The 17,914-nt window shown below is 40.6% G+C and overlaps 1 protein-coding gene across 1 annotated transcript in view; it reads right to left on the minus strand.

Annotated features, from left to right (window-relative positions):
* Positions 1 to 11,711, minus strand: part of ptchd4 (patched domain containing 4) — a 49,470-nt gene extending 37,759 nt beyond the window's left edge. The window contains exons 1-2 of the mRNA XM_067482569.1: positions 11,103 to 11,711; positions 1,539 to 2,034 (exon numbers count right to left, since the gene is read on the minus strand). Of these exons, the coding sequence (XP_067338670.1) occupies positions 1,539 to 2,034; positions 11,103 to 11,702 (1,096 nt within the window). The 5' untranslated portion in view covers positions 11,703 to 11,711. The remainder of the gene's footprint in view (positions 1 to 1,538; positions 2,035 to 11,102) is intronic.
* Positions 11,712 to 17,914: the final 6,203 nt, after the last annotated feature.

The following is a 17,914-nucleotide window of genomic DNA, read 5'->3' on the forward strand; positions in this document are numbered from 1 at the left end:
GCTTTCATTTAACATCAAAGTTAAACTAATGCACAGCTAATCAGATTTACATATCAAACAAAACAGAACAAAAGGGGCAATAATAATAAATCTGTAATAAAAGCTGTATGCCTCAGTAAACCAGTTAAGAATTATGTCTTTCCAGGCTCATATTCCAATTAGTTTTATCAGTTTGTTGTTGTTCTGGTGACCGGCCTTCTTTACAAGTTCTTAAAGGAGATAACTTGGAAGCATATTTGTATTTTGTAGATTCAATAGCTGGAGTATTTTTGCAGTTTGAGGTTTTGCGTTACAAATAATTTGATGATACTTTCTCCCAGTCTGCATTTGGATTTTATTTACATGTGTGTAATTCGCTCAAGTCTTTCTTCAGTGTTGCCAGACAACATGAATCATATTTGTAATTAAATGTTTTCTATGGTTGACAAGATTTCCCCATGAGAGATCCTGAAAGCAACAGGTCAGGTCAAAGTGAACTTTAATGACCTGCAGCCTGTTCCAGATGTATGAATAGCAATTAAGTTTCTTTTAATACCAGGTTAAAAAAAAAATCTCTATTCCTTTAAGGCAATCCTGAGATATTGTGTTGATAAAGAATGGGACAGATGCAGTTCAAAGTGACCTTGACCTTTGACTATTAAATCCAGTCAGTTAATGTTGGAGTTCACCTGGATGTTTGTGCCAAGATTGAAGAAATTCCTTTGAGGCCTTCTCGGGAAATCAGGCTCACAAGAATGAGATTGGCAGACGGACAAAGCAAAAACTGTTTCAGCACATTAGTAATATGTTATAATCTATATTTACATTCGTAAATGTACATAAATAGTTGGATGATTAATACATCTCTGCATTTAGAACGGAAAAGACCAGAGGCCAAGTTCAAAGATGCCCAACTGTGCATAAAGGTCGACTGCAAATAAAACATCTCCACAAAAGTCAAAACCCAACTTACACCCTGGGTTTTTTTTTTTGTTTTTTGTTTTTTGCTCGACCTGACATTTTTACTGCACTCACTCCTGTAAATCTATTCTTAACAACCAGCTTCTGCAAACAAGGGGTCAATACCAACTCTACTGGAATTCAGAAATAAATCCATTTGTAAATGCCTTAACAGACCTCTGGGATTCTGATGTGTGATGGCTTTGTGTTACAATACATGTACTTATTTCTCATGGTTTAATACACATTGTTATTACTTCCACAGTGTAGATAACATCACCTGAAGCTAAGTGGAATAATGAAAACACTGCACAACAACTGGATGTGTTGCAATGTAAAGCTCACAAAGACGAATATTTTAAATTGCCTGACAAACGGAAATGTTAATTCTATTTTGTAACTACACAACAATGAACTGTCGGCATCCCCTCTGAGGAAAAGCCCGTTGCAGTTCTGCTAATCCAGTACTCAATCAACACAATGCCAACTGCTGATAAGCCCCTTAACCAACCACTACGTGCACACACACACACACACACACACACACACAGATACAAAACACAAAGTCAATCTCAGTCACAACTCGCACTCTCACTCACCCATGGCAAAGAAAGGGATCCCCAGCAGCGTAGAGTTGAATTTCCCATCCGATATGAAGAAGATCCCTGCAGCCGTAACGTTAGCGATGCAGATCGTCAGCACTCCCAGGAGGCCCAAGAACGGCTTTCCCCTAAGACAGTCCCGCATGGAGCTGGATATTGTGGCAGCAAGGAGCACCAGCACCAGGCTGACCAACACCTCCCCCTTTGCCAGCACACCAGTCTGGTGGAAGTCCTGCCACAGGCTGAAGGAGGTAAGTGACTTGATGTGGAGCTGGTCGGGCCCGTGGGGTACCTCGGCCGTGGACAGCCGGCTGACCAGGGCGCAGAACTCATTCTCCCAGCGTTCTGCAATGGCATCCTGCACCACGGGGCCATGGTTGCGGAGGTAGTAAGTGATCTGGACAGCACGGGCGTACTTGACCTGCTGGTCTCTGCTGTTGGGCGAGAAGGACACGCCGCCAAGCTGGTGGCCGATGAAGGACACGCGGCCATCCTGCAGGGGATATTAAATTTAGAAATATCTGAAATTAGCTCTGGTGAAGGGACAATGTCAGTGCGCACAGCGGCACTTGAGTTATTTCAAAAACAACGTGTTGTCTTTGACAGCGAACACTTTGACATCAATGACTGGGAGGCAGCCAGCTCTTCAACATGCAGGAAGGTTCCATAGACAGCAGAGTTTTGTTCTAGTGCCAGATTCACTGTTCAACTCCTTTCTTGATCCATAGTAAGGTTTAGTTTAATTCTAAACATGCAAGGAGCTTGGAGATAATGTGTGCAGTAACAGTTTGCAGAGTTGTGAAGAGTTCAGTGAGACAGCTGGGACTAAGGTGGACATTGGCATTGATGAACCATCACAGTATGGCCCTTTATGCACTATTGATACTTTTTAATATCACATATGAAATAAATATATTCAACTCTGCAACTGTGTATTGGCAAGAATCTGGTGATACAATACATACATTGATACAGGGGGTTACAATTTTGATATATATATTTTTTGAGAATCTATACAGAATCACAAAACATAATTTTCTCAACCAATATTTTTAATCACACAACAGACTGTGTGTAAACCTTTGGAGGACATGGGCAGCATCTTCTGAGGTTCCCCCTGCCTTGCTGTCAGTAAGTTGGAGGCTGTGTTCTGCCTTTCTGTGGTCATTCAGCAAAGCATTCCCATGGTAACTTAGTGCTGCTGCCATTGTAGGTCATTAAACAAAGTGTTGCATTACTTTTGCACTGAGCCTCTGGAAAACAATGTATTTATTTACTCATTTATATATTAGATTTTCCGAATGTTGTTAATCTCAAGCTAAAGTCTCTTTTCTTACTCTTCATCTTTTACCACTCAACATTTTTAATAACTTTATAGCCAAACAAAAGAGTATTGGCTATTATACTTAAGCTATATAATTCTATATTTCACTGACATTATATGTTCTCTGCCCGTTTAATGAACACTGCAACAAACCTAGACATCCTGCATGATATTTGATATTGCTGCAACCTGAACGGTGTCAGCGTAACTTTGTGGCTTATTGTACATCTGATTTGGCTTGTTCTGAACACGATAATCTAGCAGGGTCAAACTTCCGTATTGTGTTTCTCAGCAGGGAGTTTGATGTACGTCTCATGTTTGATAAAACCCCAGAGATTTTAGTTTCAATTTCTGTAAACTATTTACTGCAGTGAAACAAAAGAAAGAAAGAAAGAAAAAAAAAAGGGGTGAGTTATTGTGCTGCTGGCTTTATGTGGGCAGCAGGATAAATAAGCAGTGGTGAGCACTGCTCCTTCGAATCTTATCATGTTCATAAGTCAACAGCCAGGTTTTCTGTCAAAGCCTCACACTTTATAAATGACTGGCTTTAACATATGACATATAAAGCAACATTATTTTCTTCTGCATTTTTACTTTCAGAACAACCCTACACAGTGCTTCGCATCTGTCATTTCAGTACAAATGTAATGTAATCACTCAGTTATTGCTAAGGGAACTTGGAAAGCTTTAGCCCCCATTTCGACTGTGTAATTGCACAGCTCAAATTAATCTGCCACACTGACTTTCCAACTTCGCTGAAGCATTTCCAATGAAACTCAACAGCCACGAAACAACAATTTACAAACTTCTGCATACGCTTTCGAGCTCTAACATAATGGATGATAAGATGCAATCAGAGCAACACATTTTTCATAAACTATCGACAGAATGTTCGGTTCTGCTTTGCAAAAAAGCTCGATATCTGCTTTCTTTTGTTGGTGGCAGCTTTTAAAAAGGCAAATGGCATGAGCTGACATACTATGTGAAAAGGGGGCGGACAAGGGGGTATAACACTTCAAGCTTTCTGAGAAAAGACATTTGTTTCCAGGTAGTTTTGTTTGTTTGTTTGTTTGTTTCTTAAATGTTTCTTGAAGGTATAGCGCAAACCTGCAAACCTCACTTGTAAGTCGCTTTGGATAAAAGCGTCTGCTAAATGACTAAATGTAAATGTAATGTAAACCCTTTAGTTAAAGAGCACACCAGCGATTCTACATGTCAAAAGTATAACACAGTGGCATTTCTTAATTTTACCTCTGCTCCTATTTCAATTAATCCATCTGTCAACACAGCCCACATGTCAGTTCACAATACATTTGTGCTTCATGCTTTATGCCTTATGTGAAGCTTCCAAAACACAAATGACCTTACACAATGACCCTGTGGTGTAGTTGAAAGGGTCCAGTTTGAAGCAGGTGTAAACCAAAACAGGCATTTCTAAGTACCGAACAAATTAAAGGTTTTTTATGATTATGATGCTAAAGGGTTGTGATGCTTGTTAGCTCCATCAGGGGGTGTGATGCTGGTAATGCTGGTTAGTTGCCTTCATGTTGGGAGTGAGTCACTGCACCAAGGGAAGGAGTTTGACTATACTGCGGGTCTTGTACACAAGTGAGGGTATAATAAAGCCCGAGATTGACAGGTGGATTGGTGCAGCCTCACCAGTAATGTGGACGCTGTACCAAATTGTTGTGGTGAGGAGGAAGCTGAGCTATAAGACAGAGCTCTCAAATTACCAGATGAGCTGTGTTCCAGCCCCCATCTATGGTCATTAGTTTCCGCTCAAGATCCAAAGTCTTTGGACATCCAGAAGGAGCATAGAATGAAACTGCTGCTCCTTCACATCAAAAGGACCCCATTGAGGCACCTGGTTAGAATGTGTGCCTTCCACTGGTGGTCTTCCTTTACACCCAATTGGTAGGAGACCATAAACTGGACCCAGGACATGTTGGAGGAATTATGTGAGGAGAGGGACATCTGGACTATTTTCTAAACATGCTGCCACCACAAAGTGACTTCTGTGGACAACAAGCTGAAGCAAGTTAAAAAAAAAAAAATGTTGTCACCATATACCCAAATGCAACATAAGGCAAACCACACAAACCTGAACCCATCAGCCAATTCCTGTAAATCGTCCTGTCTTTTTGTCATTGTCTGATCCCACTGTCTCTACTGCAGCATTTCAACTATCACCAACATGTTTCTGCATATCAGCTGGTTTCCTGGAACTATTATTTCCAGTTTTATGATTTTTAATGAAGAATGAGGGGTAAAAAAAAAAAAAAAAGTCGACCTTAGCTTGACATTTCCGTGCAGCGTACAACTCAACTACACAATAATTTAACTCAGCATTCAATTACACTGTCCTCTCTTATCTAATATCACTGTTAGATTAAATGTAATGTAGAATTTGCACACCTGTGTCTCTTTACCTGTGTTTATAAATCCATTTTGGCAACCACAGCTTTCAGGTATAAAGTCCAGAACTTCTAAAGTCGCTTGTTTTTAATGCCCATAATTATCACATCAATAAAAATTTAACACAAAATTTCATTGTGACAAATCACAAACTCAAGTGATTCCATTCTCGTTGCAAGTCGTCTTATAAAAATTACAACTCCTCAATATGCATATAAATACTTGTTTGTACTCCAATCGACTGCTACTGCAAACAAATTGACTGAAATAGACTGCTGACGGCTAATTACTAACCGCACGGAGATACAATGACTAATGTAAACACAGTTATAAGATTGAATAAGTGAGTGAAACTTCCCATCTGTTTTGTATGTTATCTTGTCATTATATGGCCATCATGTGATGTTAACAGCACCATAGATATGGGTCAGTAGGGACCTACTCCACCTGCTTACTCAGTAGGTCATTATTGTGCAATATCTGCTTTACCTAACATTTATTTTTGGCGAAAAAAACGACATGCTTTTGGTCAGATTTAAACCCATTTAAAGTAAAGGTTCGGGTTAAGGGAAGATTGCAGGGTGCGTTAAAACATACATCCACTAAAGTGACAGCAGTAACTAAAGTTACAAAACTGAGAAGTGATCGACACACAAACCTCATCTTATCTCAAAGTCCTGTGCCAAAAAGCAAATGCAATTTACCATGTCTGACCTACCAAACCATGGCTGCAGGCTCGCATTAAATGGCGTGTAAATGCTGGATTTGGCTGAACATCCTTTGCAATCAAGACTTTTTGATTTGCAAAACAGAGAATTTCATAAACTATATTAGGGGAGGATGCAATAAGCAAATAAATATAGAAATTAATATCAATGAGTCCTTCAACCTAGGCAATGCTGGATGCTGAAGTTAGTCAAAAGGCAGATAAGCCCAACTTTACTCCCTATTGGATTTGGATGGTAAATGGTGTGCGAATAGTGTATTTCTACCTACTGTTACTCAAAGGGCTTTACACTGCTTCTCATTTACCCGTTGGCACTCACACACTGATGGGGGAGCATCTATGCACCTGGCCAACACTACCTGGGAGCCACTTGGGGTTCAGTGTATTGCTCGAGGACACATTGACATGACACTGTGGGATTGGTGGACGACTGCTCTGCCGCCACAGTCACCCATACTACTACTGTATACTACTGTAATACCAGTACATCATGCCCGTCTTAGCTGTTTCCTATTATTGATGTGTTGCTATCAACAGCTACTCAACAAACTCCCATCAATGAGTGGATATTAGCATGAGGAGTGGTTACTGTTGGCAGCAGGGGTGGGACTTGAGAGGTGGTCAAGTATGGCACAACCCCCCCCCAAACATTTAATAGGCCAAACATGGTGCTCTACTGCCAGACTCTGTCTTCTAAATAACTGATTCAGCAATAGAAAATCTGGGCAAATTTGGGCCGAAATTAATAATCATCATAGCAATAACAATATTAAGTAATTAGGTAATTTATTTAGTACTTTCAAGGTGTATATATATATATATATATTTTTTTTTTTTTTTTGCACACTGACATTGTGTAGCAGTTGCAGATGATTATTGCACCTCTTCCACCTGTTTATGATTGTTTGGAGTTACAAACAGGAATCATTTATTAGCAGTACTTAACATTAACATTAGTTAAATTAGCCCATGCTACAGTGAAAAAACTATTAAAGTAATACTGTCTCTGTTTTAAATATGATATTTATCGTATTTTGACTCTGCTTTCAGTATGTGCCCTGGGATCCCCAACTGAAAAAACTATTGTAGACCTGCCCTGAATGTCTTGTACAAGAATGTACAAGAACTTGTAAATACAACGTTTTACATTTGTTACATCTTACATTTTTTGAGAATTCTGCTTATTTATAAAATATTGATAATGTTCAAATCCATATCAGGTTTATTTTCTCCTTCTTCTACTAGAGACTTTAATGTCCTTTAATGTATTTTTATTCTTGTATTACTTGGCAGCTGAAAAATAAGATTGTACAACTGAAGACACAGCAGCTGGATCAAAACAAGGAATATATATTTTAAGCTGTTTCTCTTGGGAGGAGAGCTAAAGTTCAACTCAACAAAAACTAGGACTTGTAACCAAGATTATGTCTGTGTAACAAGCACAGAAATAAACCTTGGTTGTGACATCAAAGAGCAGGATGAGGAATAAGAAGTCAGACAAAGGAATTAGCCCAGACAGCTTGTTAGACCGGCAGACAGAGAGAAGGAGTCCGGAATATGGAGAGCACAGGAATGCTGAGGAGGGTCTCATCAGAGATTAAAATACTGTCATCCAAGTTGCAAAGTTAATGATCATTTATAAATGTATTTATGTAGAAAGACACATAAACATAAGTGGCTAATTTTATTAGCAGATTTACCCCAACTACTATTTAGATTAGTGGCTGTGCTTGACAAAGTCCTGACATCTTATGAGATGACTGATCATATTGAAGTCTTAAAGAAAACAACAGCCCACTCCCCAACTGAGGGAAGGAATTGTTGGTAGTGTTATCAACATGCTTAAGGTTTAGTGACAAAATCTGGATCTGGACAGTTGTACAGTACCAACAATCATGGTGGATACTAAGGTCCTGATTAGCAGTCTCTGATTAAGTAGGACTTTTAGTGAGAGACCCAAAATAAATCAGTGTACTTGCAATACCCCCTTTTTGACCAGACATAAACTCATCTTCTGCAAAAAGATAAAAGAATGATGCCCACATCAAATTATTATGTCATTAAAAAAAAGGAAAATAGAATTATTTCAACCTCTTGGTATGTCTCTGCTACTTCAGATGTGGACTTTTTGTTGTAAGGACCAAGTAAGGTTTTCTTGTAGACCCTGTTCATCCATCAGCGCTGCATAGTGGACTACTGCATCGCAGTGACTCCTGTGTCTGTTAAAGCATCTCACTGGTCCTTAACAATCATTGCTTACGCTGTTATGTTGCTCGTTTTGTCCAACGTGTTTGCAGTTTTTTTCTGCATGACTCAATTTTTTTTCTAATGACTCAATCAAGCCCTACGAACTTAATGATATCCCTACAGTTGTAGGAGTAGAAGAGTTCACAAAATTGTACTGATAATGTGGGTTGAGTTTATACAAGAATCACTATAGAGAGGCCACAAACCTCAGCAGCTAATCACTAAGTGTCTGTTTGTTTAGATAATAGCTTCCTGCCCTGCCAAAAAAAAAAAAAAGGGCATCACAACAGTGGTGACAGTGAACCAAAAGCTGTAAATTTATGGACTGGACCACTGTCAACAGGGCAACTGTGGTGCAGGGAGGTAGAGGGGTTGTCCACCAATCTCGACAGTGGCAACAGGTAGAAAAACGTTAAATAAGTGCAGAACATTTACCATCACTACATAGTGCACCGCACAGAAGACACCAAGCAAAATGATCCCACGATGGTGGAATGAGCTACCAAAATCTGCACGCTCAGCAGACTCTCTCCCAATATTCAAAAAACTGCTTAAAACAGAACTCTTCCGCAACACTTTTCTGATAGGACTTTGCTTTGATGTCTTCGTCTTGACTTGATTTTTGCTGCCTTGTACCTCACTTGTAAGTCGCTTTGGATAAAAGCGTCAGCTAAATGACGAAATGTAAATGTAAATGTAAATGTAGTGAGCTGAAACTCACTATAAAGCCCCATAAAGCTGAGTGTGGGTTCATGATTACATCCAACCTAATTCATGAGTAATTATTGCGATGAGGTCCCAAGGTCCCAAGAGGTCAGGGGGCGCATGAGCCAAAACCTCTAAGGATGCTGTTCATGTTTCTTGTTTGAAAGAGCTCCGTTAGACACACATGACAAAAAGGCATATTCAAAAATCAGAAACAGTGAAATGAAGCTCTCTAAAAAAATAAAACTACTAATGACTTTTATATTGTGATTCAATGGTCATTATTATGTCCTTAGATATGGTTTAGGAGGATACCTACCATGTGTAGAAGAGTGGTAATCTGAAGACATTAAGTGATTGCAGTGAATATGACAAAAGCAAGAGTGGCAGTCGACCTTGTGTGACACTGGATTGTTTTCTGTTTTCATGCTAAAATCATTGTAGTTTTTGTTAATGTTGTTAGTTTATTTTACCTCAATTCATTTTCATGACTTAAACCTTTTAGGTTTTGTTCCTTAAAAGTAACAAAATTCAGTACTGTAAGCAGGATAAGGAAGGTCCAGAGCATGAAAGTGCATAATGACCCGACAATAGGTACAGGCAGAGTAGAGTAGAGACCTACTAAACCACGGGTATAATGGGCCATTGAATACTTTGATAATGACAAGGGTAATAAAACAATGAAGCAATCTTTAAAATGTCCATTGTTAAAAAGAAACAGGCCTGTATTTTCAGATTTGCGACACTGTATTTGCAGACACTTTCATGTGCTTTTAAAGAGTTTATTTAGCTTACGGGGTATTCAACTCGTTAAGGGACTCATCTAAAAGAATTCCATAAGAAGTCAGGCAATAAACGTTTATTGCTCTTTTCAGGCACCGATATAATACTTAAAATGGAATAAACTGGCTCAGGCAGAAAAAAAAAAATGCTCAATTTAAAGTTTGACGAGACAACTCCCACTTGTCAAATAAAAGAATTTTTGTGTCACCTAAACTTTACTATTAGAAGCCAAGCGCTGTGTAAGAGGACGATGAATGGTGTACACTGCTGTGGCAGGTCTCAGTGGAAGTTACAACCTCGCCGGCTGGAGACCAGGCTTGTGCTCCATGCCATTGCAAGTGGAGCTTATTATGAAAGAAGTCAGTCTAAAGTAGCAACCTATTCAAGCAGTGCTGAATAGGCTGGTCATTGTAGTGATGTGTGTGTGTAAATGCCTAGATTCTATTCATCAAGTCTACAATAGAGATTTGTTTTGAATAAAACCATATTTTGTCTCACAAAGAACATAGTGCGCGTAGTGCACAATAACTCCACAACCTCATCCCTGTCACATTTCACCTTATCATGTGACAGTGATTTAAAGGCCACCTGCGCTCACAAACACCTGATCCGACTCATGGCACCTGCTGCACCCGCAGACCACATCTGCACCTTGTGTACTTGTGAATTTGCTGTAGGTACGTCTGCATGCAGCATCTTGACATGTTTCCCTGTTTAGAACTGCCAGTGTGTGAGACCGCTGCAGCTGCATGTGTGCAGTCAGATCCCACGACATGATTCAACAAGACAGGAGGACAAGCGTGTGAGGTGGGGGGGGGGGGGGGGGGGGGGGGGGGGGGGGGGGGGGGGGGGGGCGGGGGGGTGGCTGAGTTTTTCAGCTGCTGTAGCAATGTCATGCTGCATGTGCAGCCAGGGGAAAGCAAGAGGGAGACACTGCATCAAAAAAGAGGATATCCCAATGTGTGTGTGTGTGTGTGTGTGTGTGCGGATATGAGTGAGTGTGTGTAAGCATAGAGCAGAGCAGTCAGGGGCTACATGTAGCCAATCAATTCACCTGCACCAACATAGGAGGGTAAAAGCTGCAAAGCTTTCTGTGTAATGGAGAGAGTTCCCTCACTGGCTGATATATGTAACAAGCCCACTTCATTCAGAAATTATGGCAAACTCCCAGGGCCAGCTATGCACATGCTGACTGCTGCTGCACCGTCACCTCGACTGAGATGGGGAGATAAAAAAAAAAACATTTTAAAAAGAGAGGCGGGTGTGTGTGTGTGTGTGTGGGGGGGGGGGGGGGGGGGGGGGGGTCGAGTGTGCACAGGCCTGGGTGACATGCATACGCGAGTGTGCAGCAAAATCTCACCTTTAACGTTGTGTTCGGATAGCTCACGGGCACCTTGTGGAAAGTGCTGTTGGAAAGCACCGCCTGTCTGATATCTTCGAAGATGGTGATGATATCATCCAGGAGGCAGCGCTTGTCCCTGTGGCTCAAGACGCAGAGGTGCGCGAACGTGTAATTGAACCCCTTGTAATTTACGCGCAAATCCAGCACCTGCTTGTGGACCTGCAGGACCTGGTCGGCCAGCTCTAGGATGTTTCCTCCGGACTTGGCCAGCAGGATCAGCCTGCCATATCTACCCGGGGTGTGCAAATCCGAGTACAGCTTATGCTTCGACTGGTCGATGGGAAACAGGCTGTTGGCGAGACTCCGCTCGATCTTGGCGAGGCTGTGAGTCGGGGCGACCAGCACCTCCAGATCCGTCTCCGGCTTGAATCGGCTGAGCACGGTAGATCCGAAAATGATGGTGAGGACGGCGGGGACGGTGAGGAAGAAAACGGGATGTCTGCTAACGAATAAGCCCAGCCAGTAGAACGAAGCTTTGAGCCCTCTGTATATCACTTGCCGCAGCATCCTCCACAAAATCCAGCTTGCAGATGCCCCGTCTCCTCCGATGAAGCACATGTGACATCAGACTCCGTTCCCCGGCTTAGTCCAATTCGTAAGAGAATACGCCAGGCTACAACACCACCACCACCATGCATACACGTTCACACGCACATGCACACACTCATTCACTTACTCACTCACACACACACACACCTGGAAAAACAGCACTGCAGCAATTCGCAGCAAAGACCGACGGACACACACACACACACACACATAAACACACACACACACACACACACACGCACACACACACACACACAGGGGCAGGCAGACAGTCAGAAAACCATGGTGCATCAGCCAATCGACACGAGTGTGTGGTGCCTCTTCTCAAGCCATTCCGCCTCCCTCGGATAGAAAAAACGAGCCGTGACTCTCCTTCGCTGCACCGGCTGCAGTAGCAGCGACGAGCCGCGGCGGTGTGATGTGCATGTGTGCCTCCTGTCTGCCTGTACAGCTCCCACAGCAGCGGCTGCGCCTGATTTATGCTCTTAACTGTAACCATGTGGCGGGGTTGAAGAGAGGCGAGGACTGCTGGGGTTGAGAATGATGATTATGATGCCTGGTTATTTTAGGAACAGTGGAGGCAACAGGCAACATGAGAGTTGTAGAATTCCTGCAGGTGGCTGAGTGACCAAAAGCACTTGCAGAGATGACTCAGTGTTGGTTTCATGAATGGGGAAAACCCACATTTTGCCTTGTGCTTCATGCTGAGTGCAAATACAGGCCAGACACACTGGTTGCTCTGGTAGCACTGGTAGCTGCTCATTGGTTACTGGTCACTGGTTAGTTTTAAATAGCTGGTGTTCTTGTTAATTCTCCATCTGTTGTGCTTCCATAAGAATGAAAAGAAGAGGCGCATGAAAATGGCTGCTCTAGATCATCTGACTGTTTTTGTTGCCCTGTGAAAATGTTGCACAGTGACTAAAAGGACAAGATTTAGGACATTGGTGGCAGGCATGCTGACCTTGAGTCCTCTCTCACTGTCAATTTCAGCTACATGGGTATTTTTCAAGTCCTTCAAAGTAAACTGCAAAATATACAATTTATTAAATTATTTTCAAATAAGTCATTAAAGCATTTGAATTGGCAAAACAACAATTATGCAACTTTTTTTGTAGAGATATGATGATCTTTGGCCCCATTGGCCGATGGGCTTCGTTGGCTCAGACCTGCCTGGAGTCTTGGAATACCACTGCACCTTAGGAGCGTTTATTTTGAGTGTCATGCTACAGCTAGTTTGATACCCACCATAAGTTGGGAACAGTTTTAAGATTTGGGCACAAAATTGTTTTTTTTTTTTAGGGTTAGAGAAAATTTGCGGCTTGGGTTAGTGTGACTGCTGCCTATGCTGATGGTTGGAAAAAGGAAATAAACATTTCCAAATGCCAATGTTCAATGAATTATAAATAAATAATGTCATGATGCTCATACCTTTGCTGATTACAGACAGCAGATTTTTTCTTTTGATTTTGTATCCTTTGAAAAATGATTTCTAATAATTTTCCCCTTTTTTTTAAAATAAAGACTGTTATAAAAGCTGCACAATATTCCACAAGAATGTAAACTTCCATCGTCAGAATGTGGTCCCCCCCAGCAAACAATGCAAAACAGCGGATGCATGGTGCCATTTGAAGGTCACTATTACTGCATAATATCTGTTCAATGTTCTTTTCCCGGAATTTAACAATAGATGCACAAATTTAATTGCTGCCATTATTAAACATGTTGTAGCTTCAAAACACTTCAAACAGTTTGTCTTTCTTTTCCATTAACTTTGCAAGTATGGAGTGTTATGGCATAACTAAAGGTGCAACTAACAACTGTTTTCATTGTTAAATTTGTCGGTTGAGCATTTGTATTTATCAAATAATTCTTATGGCTCTGGTCAAAACCCGATTATTAAAAACCTAAAATGAGACAGATTTTAGGGGCTTTATAGGATAAGTTAACAGTTTGTTAGTCAGTCAAACTTTTTTCTTCATAATGTGAGGATGTCCCTTCAAGAAAGACCTTCGTTATAATAGAGACCAGAAGCCTTTTTTAAAAAAAAAATCATATTAGGCTTCAATATATTTGACCCTTTAGGCCAGAATTATTTTTTTGTGTTCTGCACGTGCACAAAGAAATGCATGTTTGGAGATATGCAGATATACGTGTCCACACAGGGGCGGTGTCACGTTTAAGCAAACCAGTATTTTCTTAGGAAGTAAAATTAAACAGACAGTGGAAAGTAAAGTTACCTGAGTGCGAACAAATTACTGGACTAAATGCCTGTATGGACAGAAAAACCTTGTCTACTTCCTCTTTCTATTTCTTCATTTTCTCTATTGTTTTTATTTCTCTTTAAAGAGCACAAGCTAGAGAACCTTTTTTTAATGGACGGCACCATTCATTGTCCTTTGGTACCTCCTTGGTTTGGGCTGTGGGGCAACTGATGACTTTGTTGACGGTCCAGTCTTGGATAGAATATTTTTTATTTTAATTCACTCGCTGAATGAAAACTTTTTAAATATGTCTGCTAATGCTCTTAGGTGTGACGGCATTTATTACCCAGCCCAACAGCCCGCTGCTTGTTGACTAGTTTCAAGGATACACAAGGATTAAACCTAATTCAACCTCTTTTAGTAAATAGCTCATCACTGAATTATAAATTACAGCCTAGGATTGGGATTAACATGTGGTTGACACTATTGGTGTAGTCTTGGGTTTACATCATCAAACCCCTCGCAGTCTTTCTATTCATAAGAACGTGTCATTGTTGACCCAGAACTTAAGTTATCTTCCGTATTAGGTAGAGCCCTGATTTTCTAAGCACCTCTTACAGTTAGGGGAACAGAAATGGAGAAGCAGCATAAAAAGTAGGGCATGTACAATCACTACCTCTGCACCTGAATAATTTCTTGGCATGAGTAAAAACCTCATTCACTACACTGCCAAACAGGCCCCTGAGCAAAACATGCTGGATTACTCTATTTCTATATTTTAGTATTTGTTTGTTTTAAGAGCTGAGATAGGCACCAGCCCAATTTGAGCCTGAACGGGATAAACAGTTCATGATAATGGGATGGAATGGATGCTCCTTTTGAGTGTTGTGAGCTTTCTGGATTCACAGTACTCGCCGATCCAAATGACAAAGCTTCGACCCGAGGCCACTATACAATTCGTGTCCCTGCACTATTTCTGAACAAATCGTTACTTAAAAATCCAATTATTGTCTGCTTGCATGATTCCAATTATGTTCAGAACAACCTCTGCTGCTGCTGTGACTTGAGATAAACAACTGTCTATTGTGGCACACTATCAGCTAGGCTGTACTAGCATTTGCAGAAGGCCTTTATCTACCGTAATTTAAAAGAGTTTTATTAAATGGCTCATGGTTGGCACAGCCATGGAGAGGCAAAAATGCAGCACAAGCCATTTTTCTTTAAAGCGCTTAATACATCAAATGTTGAGGCGCCACACACTATGGGAGCTCATTTCCAATTCAGACATTCAGATACACTGTAGATACAGCTGTTACATGCATTGCAAAAGTGTGACTCGTCATATGTACGCACAGTTTGGGGGTAACATAACTACTTAATGGATTACTACTAAGTGGGCAGGAAAATACTGTGTACTCCTTCTTTTCTTTTTCCAGAACAGTAAATCCTCACCGCTGGAAGGACTTAATTAAAGGCCCCACAGTGACCACTTAGCCCTTGATTGGACTCCAAGCAATTCCCTTTAGAAATGTAAGTCTGTGGTGAGTGGGGAGAGAGTAACCTATAGTGACTCAATAACAGGATGATACTTTAAACCTGTCTGTACATAAAACTTTTTGAGTTAATGGAATTAAGAGCCGATGTTGTTAAACAAGTTGCTGAATTTGAAATTTTTCATGGCTCTGGTTTCAAGCCAAACCAAGGACAAATGAGGCTAGAAAAGTGTCAAACGATACACAAAATTTGAAATACTTGGTTGGTTAGCAGTTATATAAAAGCAGAAGGTATTAAGTATCAAGTCGAAGGCATAATTGCACATGCATGTATCATATCTGGACGTTGGGAGATCAATTAGAATCATAGTGCCGTGTTCTTCAATAACCTGACCTTGCTACTGTAAAATGCATTCTGTACAAGGGTTTAATTTCCTGAGGGAATGTGTCACTCTTCATCTCTCACATCCTATTTTTGCCCCCCTTTCTTTAACAGTGTCTGGTTCATTTTTCACCAAACACTTGACCTCTTCTTGTTTTGTCACCATTATCCACATGATCATGTTCGAGTGGTTGAAACGTTCACTTGATTTACCTGCAATTGCTGCTATGCTGTAAAAGCTGCTTTGCTTTGCTTTGCTTTAAATGTTCAGTACAAAAACAAGACGTCATATCAAAGATGTCACATCTTTTCGACATATTTAATGATACAAATTTTCTCTGTATTTAATGTATTTCTGTGTATTTAAAATGTAAGGTAGAACATTAATATTAAAATAGGATCATAATCACCTGTTGATATCATTATCTAGAACTTGGTCTTCTGCATTAACATGCTTCCAAGAATCTGTGCTATAACCTAAAATATATGGAGATGTTGAGTAGATGAGGCCTGAGAATGGAGCCTTGGGGGATTCCACATGCCATTTTTTACATTCAGATGTGTAACTACTGATTTACACAAAGTCCCGGTCATTCATAAAATGGAACCATTGAGAGTAATAATGTAAACCATGCTAATAAGTTAAAATGGAGGGGGGTCCTACTGAACAAAGTCTATCATGTAATGTGAGGAAACAGGGTCAACCTTAATGACATGATCTTAATGGCTTTTCAAGTTTTTAATGCCACCACTACCTTTTTAACAGATGAAAGACTTTTTAAAATTTTATTAGTTTTTAATGAATTCACAAAACACTGCAGTTAAAATATCATTGTCATATCCTCGGACCCGGGCAACTAGTAACTCCTGTGTTAATGAGTTGTTTCATGGTTAGACCTCTTTTTTGCACTGGAGTTATTAGGTGCCTATTAGGTGGCTAAGTGTCCTGCTGGCATTCAAAGAAAAAGAGCCACATTCTACATTTTTCCTCAGTGTCTGAAACTGTGACAGCGCCAATGCTGCGATGCTGCGTCCCTTTCTGAAAGTGATTTTCTGCCTGAATGGTTGTTTCCTAAATGCTGGTGATGTCCTGTAATCCTGCAGGGCACTCCAGAGGCTCCGCTGTCGTCCTTTCTGCTAATCAGAGCCATTCATCAGTGCCTCCACAAAGACCTCCACACACACAAACAGCAGGCAGATGTTGTACTAGGATGCTCAAATAATGTCATTTTATGCACACTTATTAAGTCGGGAACGTGGAGTTTTCATGTGGTTTTCCAGTGACACTGATACTCCTGTGTAACAGGGTTGCATGTCATGAGCGGGCACCAGAATCTGAACTGATGTGTGAAAAGCTTATTGGGAGTAGTTGCCTTTACAATCTCTATCACAGCATTGAATACCACGGAAAAGATATGAGACAGAGTCTCATTTGTTGAGACATTTGGCCTGTTTTCAGTTTAAAATGTATTTATTTCATGACACCTGTTCTTCTAGATTCTGAAAAAGATGCATTTGTATCATCCTGCATGTTTTGTGAGCTTTGTATCTGATACTGTCGATAATTACTACTAATAATATTCTACCTTCTGTTAAAGGTGTTCTGGCATGATATAGAGAAGTGTGTCTAGAAGATATATTTTGTCTCACCTTCTCTATTGGGGGCTTTGATAGAAAACAAAAATCCATTAATCATTTTAATTGCACTGGGTATCCGACAGTCGTGGTAGAAAGTTTCCTTGATTCCAATGAACAAAATCTCTTTTAGCAATGAAAAAAGTTCATTTGTCAGTTGCATTGCATCCATGTTGCTGCTGGTCGTAGTCGCTCATCTAACTGCCGTCTGGTGATTGTCATCAGATTGCAACACATCGTTAGGGAGCTCTCCTAAATTTTTGGAGGTAGGGAGCTTGTGATAGGATAAGAATATTGATGGAGGAACGGTTCCTCTGTAATGGCCTTTTTCCTTAAAACAGGTCCTAACTCCATTTACCAGAGTTATCAAACAGGATAGATCCTGCACATTAGAATGTTTCTGTAATGTGGCCCTTGCTCCCAGCTTAGATCCGGGAGGCAGACATCCTCTGTACATTTTCAACGAGGCTTAAAATGTTCCTTTTTGATAAAGATTGGTTCTTTAAGCTG

Source organism: Channa argus, chromosome 17, assembly GCF_033026475.1.
Source record: "Channa argus isolate prfri chromosome 17, Channa argus male v1.0, whole genome shotgun sequence".
Classification (NCBI taxonomy): Eukaryota; Metazoa; Chordata; class Actinopteri; order Anabantiformes; family Channidae; genus Channa; species Channa argus.